Genomic DNA, 13,761 nt, shown 5'->3' on the forward strand with positions numbered 1-13,761 from the left:
CATGTCCATCCCAGAGATTCCCTGTCTCACCTCCCCAGTGCTGGCATTAGAGATGTGCACCACCATACCTGGCATTTAATGTGGGAACTTGGAATTCGGGACCTCATGCTTGCACAGAAATTTAGCCCAGGCTGGCCTTGAACTCCATATGTAGTAGAGGACAACTTTGAACTCTCTTTCTCTCTTTTTTTTTTTTTTTTTTTTTAGAGGTAGGATCTCATTCTAGCCCAGCCCAGGCCAACCTGGAATTCACTATGTAATCCCTTGAACTCAAGGCAATCCTCCTATCTCTGCCTCCTAATTGCTGGGATTAAAGGCATGTGCCATCATGCCATGCTAACCTTGAACTCTTGATCCACCTACTTCTACCTCATAAGTACTAGGCTTAAAGGCATGGTCTACCATGTACAGTTTATGTAGTACTGGAAACTGAACCTAGGGCTTCATGCATACCAGGCAAGCAGTCTTCCAACTGGGCTACATCCCCATCCCCCGTTTGGTTTGTTGGTTTGTTTGTTTGTTGAGGTAGAGTCTAGCTCTGGCCCAGGCTGACCTGAAAATCACTATGTAGTCTCAGGGTGTTACAGTAATCCTCCCACCTTGGTCTCCCAAGTACTGGGATTAAAGGTGTGTGTCACCATGCCCAGCAAGTATTTCATTTATTTATTTATGTGATACACACACACACACACACACACACGGGGGGGGGGGGAGAATAGGCATGCCAGGGCCTCTAGCCACTGCAAACAAACTCCAGATGCACATGTCACCTTATGTATTTGGCTTACCAACTGGGGAACTGAACCTGGGTCCTTAGGCTTCATTGACAAGTGTTTTAACTACTAAGCCATCTCTCTAGCCCAACAGGATAAATGAAAATATTACTCATGATCATCTGGAATAGTATACAAACTCTTCAAGTCATTAGTACATGCTGTGTGCCAGGGCTTCTGATAGGGGCTATGATGAGACAAATCACCCGATTCCTGCCTTCAAGGCAGCTACAGGAAATCAAACCTTGGAGGAATCTTGAAGCAATGGGAAGGGCTTGGGTAAGCAGAGGATGGCAAGGGTAGTTGAGAGGGCAATGGAGGAAGTGCAGGGCTGGCGGGAGAGGCTGTCTGGACTGCAGGCTTGTTTGCTTGGTGGCAAGGAAAGCACTAGGGTGAGGCCAGAGGGGAATTCCTTCGAGTCTCTGAGAATTTAATGCAGCTGGTGGTGAGGTAACATTGCAGGGTTTGAGGCAGGTTAGTGAAGCAATATGCATTGTGGAGGGAGGGAGGAGGGCCTGGAGATGTGTGGGTGACAAGGTCAAGGTAGAGAGATCCAGGCCTGGGGTTCTGAAGATAGGGGGCAGGAGGTGCAGTGAACTCTAGGTGGGGAGTAAAGACGACAAGGTTCTAGTCCAGCTTTGCTATAGGAATCTGAACACATACTTATCTGTTCTGGAGCTTTCCGTAAGCATAAAACCTAAAAGCCTTCACAGCCACATTTCAGAGGTGATGACTTGCCATAGAGGAGCTGAGCCTTCGAGGTAGGACCTCAGATACAAAGGAAAGCAGGGACTAAGCCAACGGACGCTGGTAGCAAAGCAGCTGGGAGATGAAGACCACAAAGACTGAAGTGGCCTAGCAAGGAGAAATGGGGGAACTGAGGAGGCGATATTTGGTTAAGCAATTCCATTTCCAGTTCCCCCTTTCTTCCCTTTACCTAACTCAGCTTCACCTTATTTGGTGGGGAAAGAGCAGAACAGATCCATCGCTCACAAATCTCCCGCCTCCCACTTACCTTCTCCGTCCCTTTTTCAGACCCCTCATCACCTGACCCTGGCACCTGCCTTCCTCTGGAGCAGCGCAAGCAGCCGGGCCAAAGTACAGAGGCAAGAATTAAGGTCTTCATTATCAGGCGCACAGTCAACCACTTATTGAGACCTCCCTGTGTGCAGGCGCTGTGCTCAAACTACCAAGCTTTCCTTTACAGCAAACCGAGGAGGGAGTGTCGCCTGATTTGACGTTAGAAACCGAGATAAAGTTGTTAAGTAATCTTGCCCGACGGTCACACACCTGTCACTGGTGGACGCTGGACTAGATATTAGGTTTGATTCCCAAGCGAGGGCTTCGGCTACAAGATGGGACCTCATCTCTGCCGGCTAGCAGCCTCTGTAATCAGAACTCACCAAGCCGACCTCCCCCGCCGCCCACGTGACCTCCGAGTCCCTGTCTTCCCGGCGCCAGCCCCGCCCACCCTAGGCGCCCGCGCGGGCAGGTGGCGCCGCTCGGGGGCGTGGCCCGGGCGCGGGGGGGCGTGGCCCGGGCGCGGGGGCGTGGCCGGAAGCCTTAAAGGGGCGGGCGGTGCAAGCCCGGGTGGCTAGCTGCTTCTCTAGTCGCCTGCCAGCCATCAGCGGCGTTGGTCGGCCACCACCATGTCCCTGGCGGCCTCAGCGGGCCGGGGTCCCGGGACCATGTGGTCCCCAACCCACGTGCAGGTGACGGTGCTGCAGGCGCGGGGCCTGCGGGCCAAGGGTCCCGGCGGCACGAGCGACGCGTACGCGGTGATCCAGGTGGGCAAGGAGAAGTACGCCACGTCGGTGTCGGAGCGCTGCCTGGGCGCGCCGGTGTGGCGGGAGGAGGCCACCTTCGAGCTGCCGCCGTTGCTGTCGCCCGGGCCCGCGGCCGCCGCCACCCTGCAGCTCACCGTGCTGCACCGTGCGCTGCTCGGCCTCGACAAGTTCCTGGGCCGCGCCGAGGTGGACCTGCGGGAGCTGCACCGCGACCAGGGCCGCAGGAAGACGCAGTGAGTGCCCGGGGTGGGTGCGGCGGCGGGGGGGGGCAGTCGCGGGACGGGGCTCCCCGCGCCGCGCAGTCTCACCTCCAAGCTCCGCGGCAGGCTGCCGTGCCTGGGGTGGGAGTGGGGGGTGTGGGTGTGGGTGTGGGCTTTCGGAAAGCAGGCAAGGGTTTGAATCCGCAGGGCTCCTCCGAGCGCCCACCCTTCGGTGGGCACTAAATGATCACCTTGATGAATTGAAACAGTACGTGGAGTCGGGGAATTCTTCCTGCCTGGTACACTAACTCACTCTTGTGGAAGGCCTCCTGGGCGCCTTACCGAGCGGGATGCTTTGAACTGAGAAAGACTGGGGCAGGGGGTCGGGGAGAATTAACTGGGAGTGGAAGCCCCGACGTCCCCGCCCCCCCAGCCGGACCTTTGCTAAGTGGTGTCTGCAGGAGCGAGTGGGGGCAGGAATGAGGAAAGGCACTTGTCTTGTGATTGCCAACTCCCACTCCAACCCCCACCCCGCCCCGAATTTGCCCGCCCAGAAAGAAGAGTAGTTTAGTGTTCGCCGTGGGTCCCAAATTACTAAGGATTTCCCAGTGATGATAGATGGCTGCACATTTTGCTCTTAGCTGGACAGAATTGGGCATTGTTGCTCCTTGGAGTTTGGCTGCTCCTACTTGCTGGTGGGTGGCTGCTCACTTGTCCACCTGTTGGCTCTGCTCCTTGGTGGAAGGTTCCCACAGGACATCTCATATCTGCAGGAAAGGCTGGACAAAGCCCCAGTTCACTTTAGAGTATTACTGTTTGATTTGTTCTTGTTCACGGGTGTTTGGGAAAGGCAGGGCTCAACTAGTGGAACATTTGATTGTGCTTATCTAGTATACCAAAGCTAGCTTGGATTAGCCTACCTGGTTACTTTGCTTGACTATAAAGATGCTAGAATGTCATGTTATTGCCTAAATCCTGTAATTTATTAAGCATCCTGACTCTGTGGGTTCTCTTTTCCTTGAGAGGGAGACAGGAAAAGCCAGAGGAGTGGTGGTTACCATGCTCTTCAAGGTGGGTTCAGTTTCAGCATGCATACTTGCAATGGAATATCTGAGTTGCTTATCTGGTCACAGATGAATAGGGGGCATTTCTGAACTCAGGTGAAAATGGAGAGCCTTGATGTGAGGCCAGATGTTGTATCCATAGCATCTGTTTACAAGCCATGAGGTGAGCAGTGTCTTTTCTAAGGAGGAGCCGAAGCAATGCTAGCTTTCCATCTGATTAAATTACATTTGGGGGTCTTAGATTGTTTGTTGGCTGTTGGCCCTCCTTTGTTTTGCTTCATTAAAGGGTGTTTGAATGTTCACTTCCATCTCTGCCGTCTGCTTCTCACATGAATATTTCATCTCCTTGCGAGACAGATTACATGTCCTTGCTAGAAAGGAGAGTTCCAGAGCCCAGCTCTGGTGTCCACTGTGGTCACTCTGTGACTCATAGCTGGGTTGCTCTGGCTCTAAATACCTCTGGGTCCCTATTTATAAGTGGAGCATGCTACCAGACTTAATTGATGTTTGTAAGGGTTTTTGCTTCCTGGACTAATGAAATCAGTGTAGTGCTTGAAAATGATCTGTATTGCTGTGTGAAGGGTGCCAGCGTCCTTGAACCCTGTTTCATCTCTGCATCTTTATTTTTCTCAATTTCTCTAAAGTGACTCTAAACTTAAATGGTCATTCCTGTTTCTGTTACATGAACTGATGGCCCCTTAATGACCATATTGACTCTTGACTCACAGGAAAATTTGCTTAGTTAATGAGTTTTTATAACTGCCATGGAAGGCATATTTGGGTGCAATTTCAGGTTTTCATTTACCACTGCCTGGGCTTTCCCAAGCGAACCCAGTTAATCTAAGCCTGTCTGATTCCCTTGTAAATCTCAAGGGTGCCCAAGGTAGCTGAGATTTTGAGACTTAGGTATGTGCTGAGAGGCGGGAATTTTAACAGAAACAGGTTGGGCTCAGAAAGTTATTTGAACTAGTTATTAATGTGTTTGACTCCACCTTGACATTAAAAACCAGAAACAAAACAAGAGCTAAAATCTTGGGTGGTATGTGTGTGCACACACAAGTGTGTTAATCTCTAACAACAACAACAAAAAAGAGTGGCTGTAACAGCGGCTTTTCTCATAGTACAAACACTGAAATTCAGGCGCCGTTAGAGCGTTAGGCGTCAACTGTGCTAGTATTTCTACTTCTCTTACGTAATCCCCAATATGTCAAAGTTATTTAGACTCAGAAATGTGCCTTTTATCATGAAGTGTAAATTTTGCTGGCCTCAGGTTTCATGTGAGGGTTTACAACTTTAAAACACCAAGCAGGCTTATACCAAGGCAGGATACATTTAATAGGGTGGGGTGTGTGGCCTTCAGTTAGGAAAAATAGAAACAAATTAAGTTATCACTTTTATATTTGTTAAAGACCAGGAGGCCTTAGTGGGTCTTGGCAGAATGGGACTCCGTTAGGTATGATGACCACAAATGGACTTGAGTCTGAGGTACAGTTGGGTGGCCAACATGTAGCTTCTGGTCTCATGTGGTTTGGGGTCCTAGATTGATTTAAAACAACTTATTTCTGAAAAATAATTCTCCACCCATGCTCATGCAGGAAACCCTAATTAACCTCAGTGAATCACATCTACACAAGGGAGAGAACAAAAAGACATCATGGTAGAAGAGAGATTTAATTGAGAAGAAAAAGAGGCTAGGAGGAGATGGGGTGGAGGAATAAAGAGAAGGTAATGAGAGGGGATAATGATCAAAATACACTGTATACATGTATAAAAATTGTCAATACCTGTTGAAGACTCAAGAGAAATAGCCTAAGTAAAACAAATCAGACAAACGAAATCTTTTTAGAGTCCCTGGGGGGGGGGGGGAGGGTGGCCTTTAACCCTAGCACTCTGGAGGCTGAGGTAAGAGGACTGCCATGAGTTCCACCAGGCCAGCTTAGGGCTGCAGAGTGAGTTCCAGGTCAGCCTGGGCCTGCCTCAAAAAAAAAAAAACAAAAAAAAAAACACCAAAACTTTTTATGATACTAAGAACAACAAAATTTGGAGAAATAATCTCTTAAATACAGATTAAAATATTTACTCACTTGGCAGTTGGAGAGCCATTGTGTAAATAAATACTATGAAACTTAATATTGCAATAGTCTTCCAGATAGGAAGATAGAGTGAATGAAGGAGGATCATTTTCTTGTATCTGTTAAAGACTCAAGGGAGAATTTGCTAGTATGAAAAGGTTTAAATATTGTCAACATTAGATGCTTTGAAGAACTGTGTCTTAAGATACTGAAATAAGGTGTCAATGGAAATTTTGGGGTTGTTAAAAAGAAACAAGGCTGTGTACTTAAGGGGGGGGTTAGATGCGGAGCAATGGCTGTACTGATCCCAGGGTCTGTAATTCGCGAATGCCGAGCACGTGCGGGTGTGTGCTCATATAACTAATCCTGTACACATTTTGGTTTTTCACAACATACTGGAGAATTGGAGCAATGTTGTTACTGGTTACTCTTTTTCTTTCTTAGAATTTCCCTTCAAGAGGACGTGGGGCCTTCCTGGAAGCCCTCCTCTGCTCAGGCAGCCCAGCCCCCACCCCCACTGAGTTCTCTGTAGGTCATGTGATAACCCTGCCTCGCCTTGAACAGGGACTGAAGTGACAAAAGGGGAAGAGCCTGTCAAAGCTGTCATTGAGAAGTGTTATCACTTGTGATTTCGTTTGTGAGACGTCCAGGTAGTGGGGTAGTGTGCTTACCTTTCCCCCCTTATTTTAAAATTGGGGCCTATGGATTGAACCCAGGGCCTTACATGTGCCAGGGAAGCACTTTGCCAGTGAGCTACATCCCTAGCCCTCATAATTGTTTGTTTTTCTTTTCTCTCTCATAGTTTTTAGTATTCTCATGTATGGAGTGCAGATGTAAATTACATACAGTTGTGGACCAGAGAGGCATGATCCTTCCCTCTGAGAAGTTCAGGGCCTTGCAGGGGGATAGAAATTTAGCAGATGAGCACAAAAAGAAGTAATCATGTGGAAGGCCTTGAGAGGAAAAGAACAAACCATCATAAAAGAAAAAGGGTTGGAAAGATGGCTCAACAGTTAAGGTGCTTACCTCCAAAGTTGGCTCAACAGTTAAGGTGCTTACCTCCAAAGTTTGACTCCCTTAGTACCCACATAGAGTTAGATGCACAAGATAGTGCATGCATCTGGGGTTCATTTGCAGTGGCTGGAGGCCCCAACATGGCCATTCATATTCTTCCTCTCTCCCCATGAAAATAAATAATTTTTAAAAAAAAATTCTTAAAAAACCATAAAGGTCAGGCTTTCAGAAAGGACATTGGGAAGAAGGGCATGGTGCAGCCCTGTCATCCCAGCTACTCAGATTGAGGCAGAAGCCCCAAAATTCAAGGCCAGCCTAGGCAATGTATAACAAGTCTGTCTCATAGAATAAGCCATGTGTGTTGTGGGCTTGGTGCTGGGAATTAGACCCAGGGTCCTAGGAATGAGCCAGGCATGGTGGCACACACCTCTAATCCCAGCACTTAGGAGGCAGAAGTAGGAGGAGAATCACTGTGAGTTAGAGGCTACCCTGAGACTACATAGTGAATTCCAGGTCAGCCTGGGCTAGGACAAAACTCTACCATGGGAAAAAAGAAAAAGAAACAGGAATGACTTTATTTGAAAAGCATAGGAAGCCATTGAATGTTAAAAGCAGAGGGACATTGTGATCCGGTTGGTCATAGATCACTGTGGCTATTAAGTGGAGAATGGATTTGAATCTGACCTAGCCTGGAATCTCACAGCCCAAACAGGAGGCTGTTGTAGTACCTTGGACTAGGGTGATGACCATAGAGATGGACAGAAGTGGGTGGACTTCTTTTTTTAACTATTTTGAAAGTGTAATTGACCTGATCTGTGACAGATTAAATGTGTTAGGAGGTGAAGGAAAGGAAATGATAAATTAAACAAATAAAAGGAGCTTGGTGTGGAAAGTAAACCAGGAAGTTGTGGCTGCTTTTTTTCCTCCCAACAATCACCCTGATACCAGGGTGAGGTCACCATGACAAAGACAGCTTTGGGCAGTGCCACCTGTGAGTTGTCTACTGCTGGAAGAAATGACTAGGGCATGCCACTGGAAGCAGGGTGTGTAAACGTATCTTCAAGTACTGACTGTCTCACTGCAGACAGAGTCCCTCTTTTGTAATCAGGTGGTTGTTGTAACCTCATTGGTATGGTCTGTGAGGTTGATGATGCCTGAGTTTGGGGGGGATAAAGGAACAAGAAAAGGAAAACATAACAGTGGGAAGGCAAACCCATGAATGCAAAATAATTCTCCAATAAGCAAACTAACTCTCACATTAGTGTTGAAAAGTCTTGTCTTTTCACTTTGCTAAACTTCTTTTTGGTTCCAAATGCCTCTCCAGTATTTTTCTACCTACTGTTGTAGTTTTTTCTTTTAATTGTGTGTGTGTGTGAGCACATGTGTTAAGTAAGGTCAGAGGACAACTTGTGGGTCAGTCCTCACTGAGGCAGAGTTTCTTTTTATAAATCTATAAATTTATTTATTTGCACATGTATGTGCCCATACATGCAAGTGTGAATAGGGCCTCTTGTCATTGTAAATGAACACCAGACACTTGTGCCACGTTTTTGTGGCTGGTTTACGTGGCCATGTAAGCTGTTCTTGGGAACTGAACCACGGTTGGCAGGCTTTGCAAAAAATCACCTTTAACTGCTGAGCCATGGTCCCCTGCCCCACTGAGGCAGGGTTTTGTGACCGGATTCTCATTTTGCTATTCTTTGCACTCACTGTTAGCTTCCAGGAAACTCTCCTGTCCTCTGGCTGGGATTAAAGAAGCCTGCCGGAGCTGCTGGCATTTTACATGGAAGGTTCTGGAGTTGAACTCAAGTACTCTAGCTTCAGTTGTGAATGATTTATCCACTGAGCCATCTCTCTACCCATTTGTTTTGTTTCTTTGTTTGTTTTACTTTGTTTTGTTTTTTGAGGTAGGGTCTGGCTCTAGCTCAGGTTGACCTGGAATTCATTATGTAGTCTCAGGGTGGCCTCGAACTCATGGCAATCTACCTATGCCTCCTGAGTGCTGGGTTTGAAGGTGTGTGCCACCACAACCTGGCCCTAACCATTTTTTTGTTTTTGTTTTTAGTTGGTTTTTGTTGTTGTTTGAAATAGGGTATCACTCTAGCCCAGGCTGCCCTTGAACTCAGTCTGATCATCCTACCTCAGCTTCCTGAGTTACAGGATTATAGGCATGAGCCATCAAGCTTGGCTTATTAATTATTACCGTCAAACTGTAATTATATTACAAGCAATATATGTACTTATTAAAATCCCATCAGCTCCAGCACGTATTTGCTGTCGTCACACTTCCCGTGGTGGTTTGGAATCAGATGTTCCCCATAAACCCATGTGTTCTGGATGCTTTGTGCCCAGCTAGGGGCAGTTTTGGAGGTGGGGCCTTGCTGGAGGAGGGCTGTTGTTGGGGGTGGGCTTCAGGGTTTTATTGCCAGCTCCCCAATCGCCAGAGGTCAGCTCATTCTCCTAGTGCTCTTTTCTGCCTGATGTGGCATGGAGGTGTCCAGCCTCTGCTCACACCATGCTTTCTTTCCCCTGCCACCATGAAGCTTCCCTTGGAGACTGTAAGCCAAAAAGAATTCTTTGCTCTCGTCAACTGCGTTAGCCCAGCTAAGAGAAGCTGACTACAGCACTCCCCTTCTCCCATCATCTTAACTAACTCTCCCATCATTTCAGTTACCACATGTCCTGTGGAATCATTCTTCACCCCCTGTACTTTTGAGGGGACAGCTAGTTCTGCCTTAGCTCCAGAGAACTTTAGGGAGCCCAGGCTTAGGATAGAGTGCACAGAGGTTATTTGAGGCCTTATCTTCATCTCAGAGTAGTTCCTGGCATGGCTTTGAGCTGGATCTAGAGTTGGTCTCTAAACTTCAGGATCTTTAAACTCTAGCTTCCCAATAGGTGTCCTGGGTGAGAGCTTATGCTGCTGGTGGCTCCGAGAGACTGTACTTGAGTCACCTGTTTTTGCCTGACCACCCCTACTGGGGTTCCTTGTTGTATGACCCAATGGAGGGGCTAGTCATGGTCTCTGGAGTGAGGCTGAGGTTTCTGTGGGGCAGGTGGTAGAGAGCTTTTGATTTTTGAAAAATATTTTATTTATTTATTCATTAGAGATAAAAAGAGAGAGCGAATAGGCATGCCAGGGCCTCTAGCTACTGCAAATGAACTCCAGACACATGTACCACCTTGTGCATCTGGAGTACTGGGGACTCAAACCTGGGTCCTTAGGCTTTACAGGCAAGCACCTTAGCTGCTGAGCCATCTCTCCAACCCCCAATTTTTTTTTTTTTTTTTTTTTTTTTTTGAGGTAGGGTCTCACTCTGGTCCAGGCTGACCTGGAATTAACTCTGTCATCCCAGGGTGGCCTTGAACTCATGGTGATCCTCCTACCTCTGAGTGCTGGGATTAAAGCCGTGCGCCACCATGCCCGGCTCCCAAATTTTTTTAAAAATAATGTTTGACGAAAGCTTCCTTGCTTGACTGACTGACTGACTGACTGACTTATTTAGTGAGATGTCTGTACTCCATCTTCTGAGACAGTCTTTTGCTTCTGCAGCAGCAAGCTTCAGATGCATCTGTCTTTATGAGAATATTGAAGAATTGAACCTGAGATGGTAGGTTTTGCACTCAAATGCCTTTAGTTGCTGAGCCATCTTTTTTTTTTTTTTTCTCTCTCTCTCTTGTTTTTGGTCTTTTAGGTTTGTTTGAGACAGGATCTCATGTAGGTCATGAACTCTAGATCCTCCTGCCTCAGCTTCACAAGTGCTGGGATTACAAGTGTGCACCATAACACCCAACCAAGATAGCTATTTAATCTTATGTGTAGCCTAATGGATTCAAGACTTGGGAGGTTGGTCCCAAATAAAGGGTCAAAGGTCTGCTTCTTTGAGTTTCCCAGTGCCCTTTGTTTTCCTACAGAGAGAAGTATGTTGATAATGTGGAAGAGAAAAAAAAATGGAAGCTCTAAGTCTCCAGGGTGTTGATAAGGGACACACTGAGGAATGTGCCTGTAGAAAAAGGCAGCTGTAGTATGTGTCTTTCCCCGAATGCTAGCCTCTGAATGACCTGGAAGGAAGGCATTTATAAGAGGTCCCAGAGAAATTTTCTAGAGATGTGATGTCACATCCTTCACTTGTTCAGTTTGCTCTATGATCAAGGACATGGCTGACCTCTACATAAAATTGTGGCTTCCAGAAAGTCTGGTCTAAAAAGGCCTCTTAAGGCAGGCATGGTGGTGCGCGCCTTTAATCCCAGCACTCCAGAGACATAGGTAGGAGGATCACTGTGAGTTCGAAGTCACCCTGAGAATATAGCGTGAACTCCAGGTTGGCCTAGGCTAGAGTGAAACCCTACCTCGAAAAAACAAATAAAAATAAAAATAAAAATAATAAAAAGGTCTCTCGTTACCACAAAGAACGGGTGTGGCTGCTGGGAAAGGCAGCTGCTGCAGGCTGGGTCTCGGGCTAGTTCTTAGTGGCTGTTGCCCTCCAGCGCCTCCCTGCAGGGCTGGCCTCTCGGGGACAGAGTGTGAAACACAGGTCACCAAAATGGAGCCTTTCCTTTTCACTAATCATTCTGTTATTAAAATGGGATTAAAAAATGCTTTTGGTATGTTTTTTTCCTGCTTTGGACTTACTGTGATTACAAGATAAATCTCACAGCCTCTGCTCCCTTGCCAGGAGCCCATGGATGGGAGTGTGTTTATGGGGTGAGGAGTGGACCAAATGTCCTTTGATGTTGGTCATGCAGAAATTTGTTTTCTTTTGTCCTGGCCAACGATTTCTGACTTATACTGTGCATTTTCTTTTCCCATCCTTAAAAATCTCTTTGCCCGAGACCCCGTGGTTGCCATGAGATGTGATTCCTTTGGCTGACTAAATGCAGTGCTTGGGTGACAGCTACACCTGAGCAAAAGGAGGGTTCCAGGTCTGAGCACAGAATACTAACCTCTGAGGCTGTCGGAAATATGATAAAGCTTTCTAAGTAGATGACTGCAGGAATGGTAGGCTTCCAGGTTTAAAAATTAGTTTGTATCAGACTCCTTTAATCCCAGCACTTGAGAGACAGAGGTAGGAGGATCACTGTGAGTTCGAGGCCACATAATGAATTCCTGGTCAGCCTGACCTAGAGCAAAACCCTATGTTTAAAAAAAAAAAAAAAAGCTGAGTGTGGTGGTACATGTCTTCATATCTTTAATCCTGGCATTTGGGAGGCTTCTTTTTTCTTGAAATGTAAGTCCATTGTTACCTATATTAGATGGCTAAGTTTGGGTATTTGGTAATAAAGTTAGAATGGTTGATAATGTAATTTTACCTTCAGGAACCTTCTGAAGGGGTGAATTAGCATATATGCACACTTCCTGGAATATCACATAACCGTCACAACTGAGAGTTCAGAGATCATATTGCCTCTGGTTCCAGGGAAGTTGAGTGATAGCCATGACTCACAGCCAGGCCCTCTTCTGCACCCTTGACATGTATTAAGCTACATGAACTCTATAATGTTCATATGGGTGGTGGCCTTAACCTTGTGTTAGAGGGGGAACTGGAACCAAAGAAAAGCTGAACAACTTGCCCATAGTCTCTTCCTGGTAATTGCTAACTATACCAGAACAAAGACTTAAAGAAATCTATAAAACAGTAGCAATCAGATTAGCATGAATTTGGGTTGATTTTTTTTTTTAAACATTTGATTTTTTTTCTTATCTGTACCATGTCTTGATTGCTTGTAACATGTCTTACTTATTGTGTGGGGCTTTTTGGGTAGTTGAGGCTTTTGTTGTTGTTATTGTTGTTTGGTTTTTTGTTTTGTTTTGAGACAGTCTCATTATGTATCTCCAGCAGCCTGAAACTCATTATGTAGCCTAGGCTGGCCTTGAATTCTCTTGCCTCAGTACTTCAAGTGCTGCGATTACAGACATACCCCGCTATGCTCTGCTGTCTTGATCATTTTCTGAGAGAAGTTCTATAGACCAGATAATCTAAAATAAGACTCCAAATATTTTTAACCTGCTCTTCCTATAGTTTCTTTTCCATGTCACCAGCCCTTAGGATTGAGTTTGTGGTGGCTCATAATTGCCTTTTCAGTGCTACTAACATGGCTGTTTTAGAAGTGAAGGTAAGAAAACCAGCCACAAGCTGTCCACTGCTCACAGGACGTGCAGTTCTTCCAAGCAGTGACAGTGAGTGAAGGGTTCAGGGAGGAAAGGTTAGCTGATGGGTAATTCCGTATTCAGAGTTAGGCTTTGATGGCCATCTACCACATTCCATAACAAAACGTGTGTAGAGTGCACACTGCTACCGCGTCACGAGTCACAAACCTTTCAGTCTCTGTTTGCTGTATGTTGCTTCTAAGCTCTCAGGGGCCAAGACTTTTAATAACCTTTTTAGATGTTCTCAGAAGCTCACCTTATGGCATCCTGTCTCATTTTTAGTCCCTAGGGAAGACAACGCCTGAACTGCTTTATAAAATGTCTTCATCTAGAGGTTGGGGAGATGGCTTAGCCATTAAAGGTGCTTGCTTACAAAGCATGCCAGCCCAGGTCCGGTTCCCTAGTAGCCACATAAAGTTGCTCATTGGCCAGACTTGTTCGCAGTGGCAAGAGACCTTGTCCCTCTCTAGGGGTGGTGGCACACGCCTTTAATCCCAACACTCAGAAGGCAGAGGTAGGAGGATCACTGTGAGTTCAAGGCCACCTTGAAACTACACAGTGAATTCTGGGTCAGCCTGGGCTAGAGTGAGACCCTTCCTCTAAAGAGACCTTGTCTCAAAGAAGGTGAAGCACAAACAACTTCTGACCTTGACACTGCTATGGCGCCTGCATATACATGCACGCATGGATGTCTTCACCTAGGAAA

The 13,761-nt window shown here is 46.6% G+C and overlaps 1 protein-coding gene across 2 annotated transcripts in view; it reads left to right on the plus strand.

The window, feature by feature from the left end:
• The first annotated feature begins 2,422 nt into the window (after positions 1-2,422).
• The window catches only part of Rab11fip1 (RAB11 family interacting protein 1), a 35,589-nt gene continuing 24,250 nt past the window's right edge, over positions 2,423-13,761 (plus strand). For both annotated transcript variants that reach the window (XM_004671497.2, XM_004671499.2), the window contains exon 1: positions 2,423-2,793. In XM_004671497.2, the coding sequence (XP_004671554.2) occupies positions 2,423-2,793 (371 nt within the window). The remainder of the gene's footprint in view (positions 2,794-13,761) is intronic.

Source organism: Jaculus jaculus, chromosome 12 (assembly GCF_020740685.1).
Source record: "Jaculus jaculus isolate mJacJac1 chromosome 12, mJacJac1.mat.Y.cur, whole genome shotgun sequence".
NCBI classification, from domain to species: Eukaryota; Metazoa; Chordata; class Mammalia; order Rodentia; family Dipodidae; genus Jaculus; species Jaculus jaculus.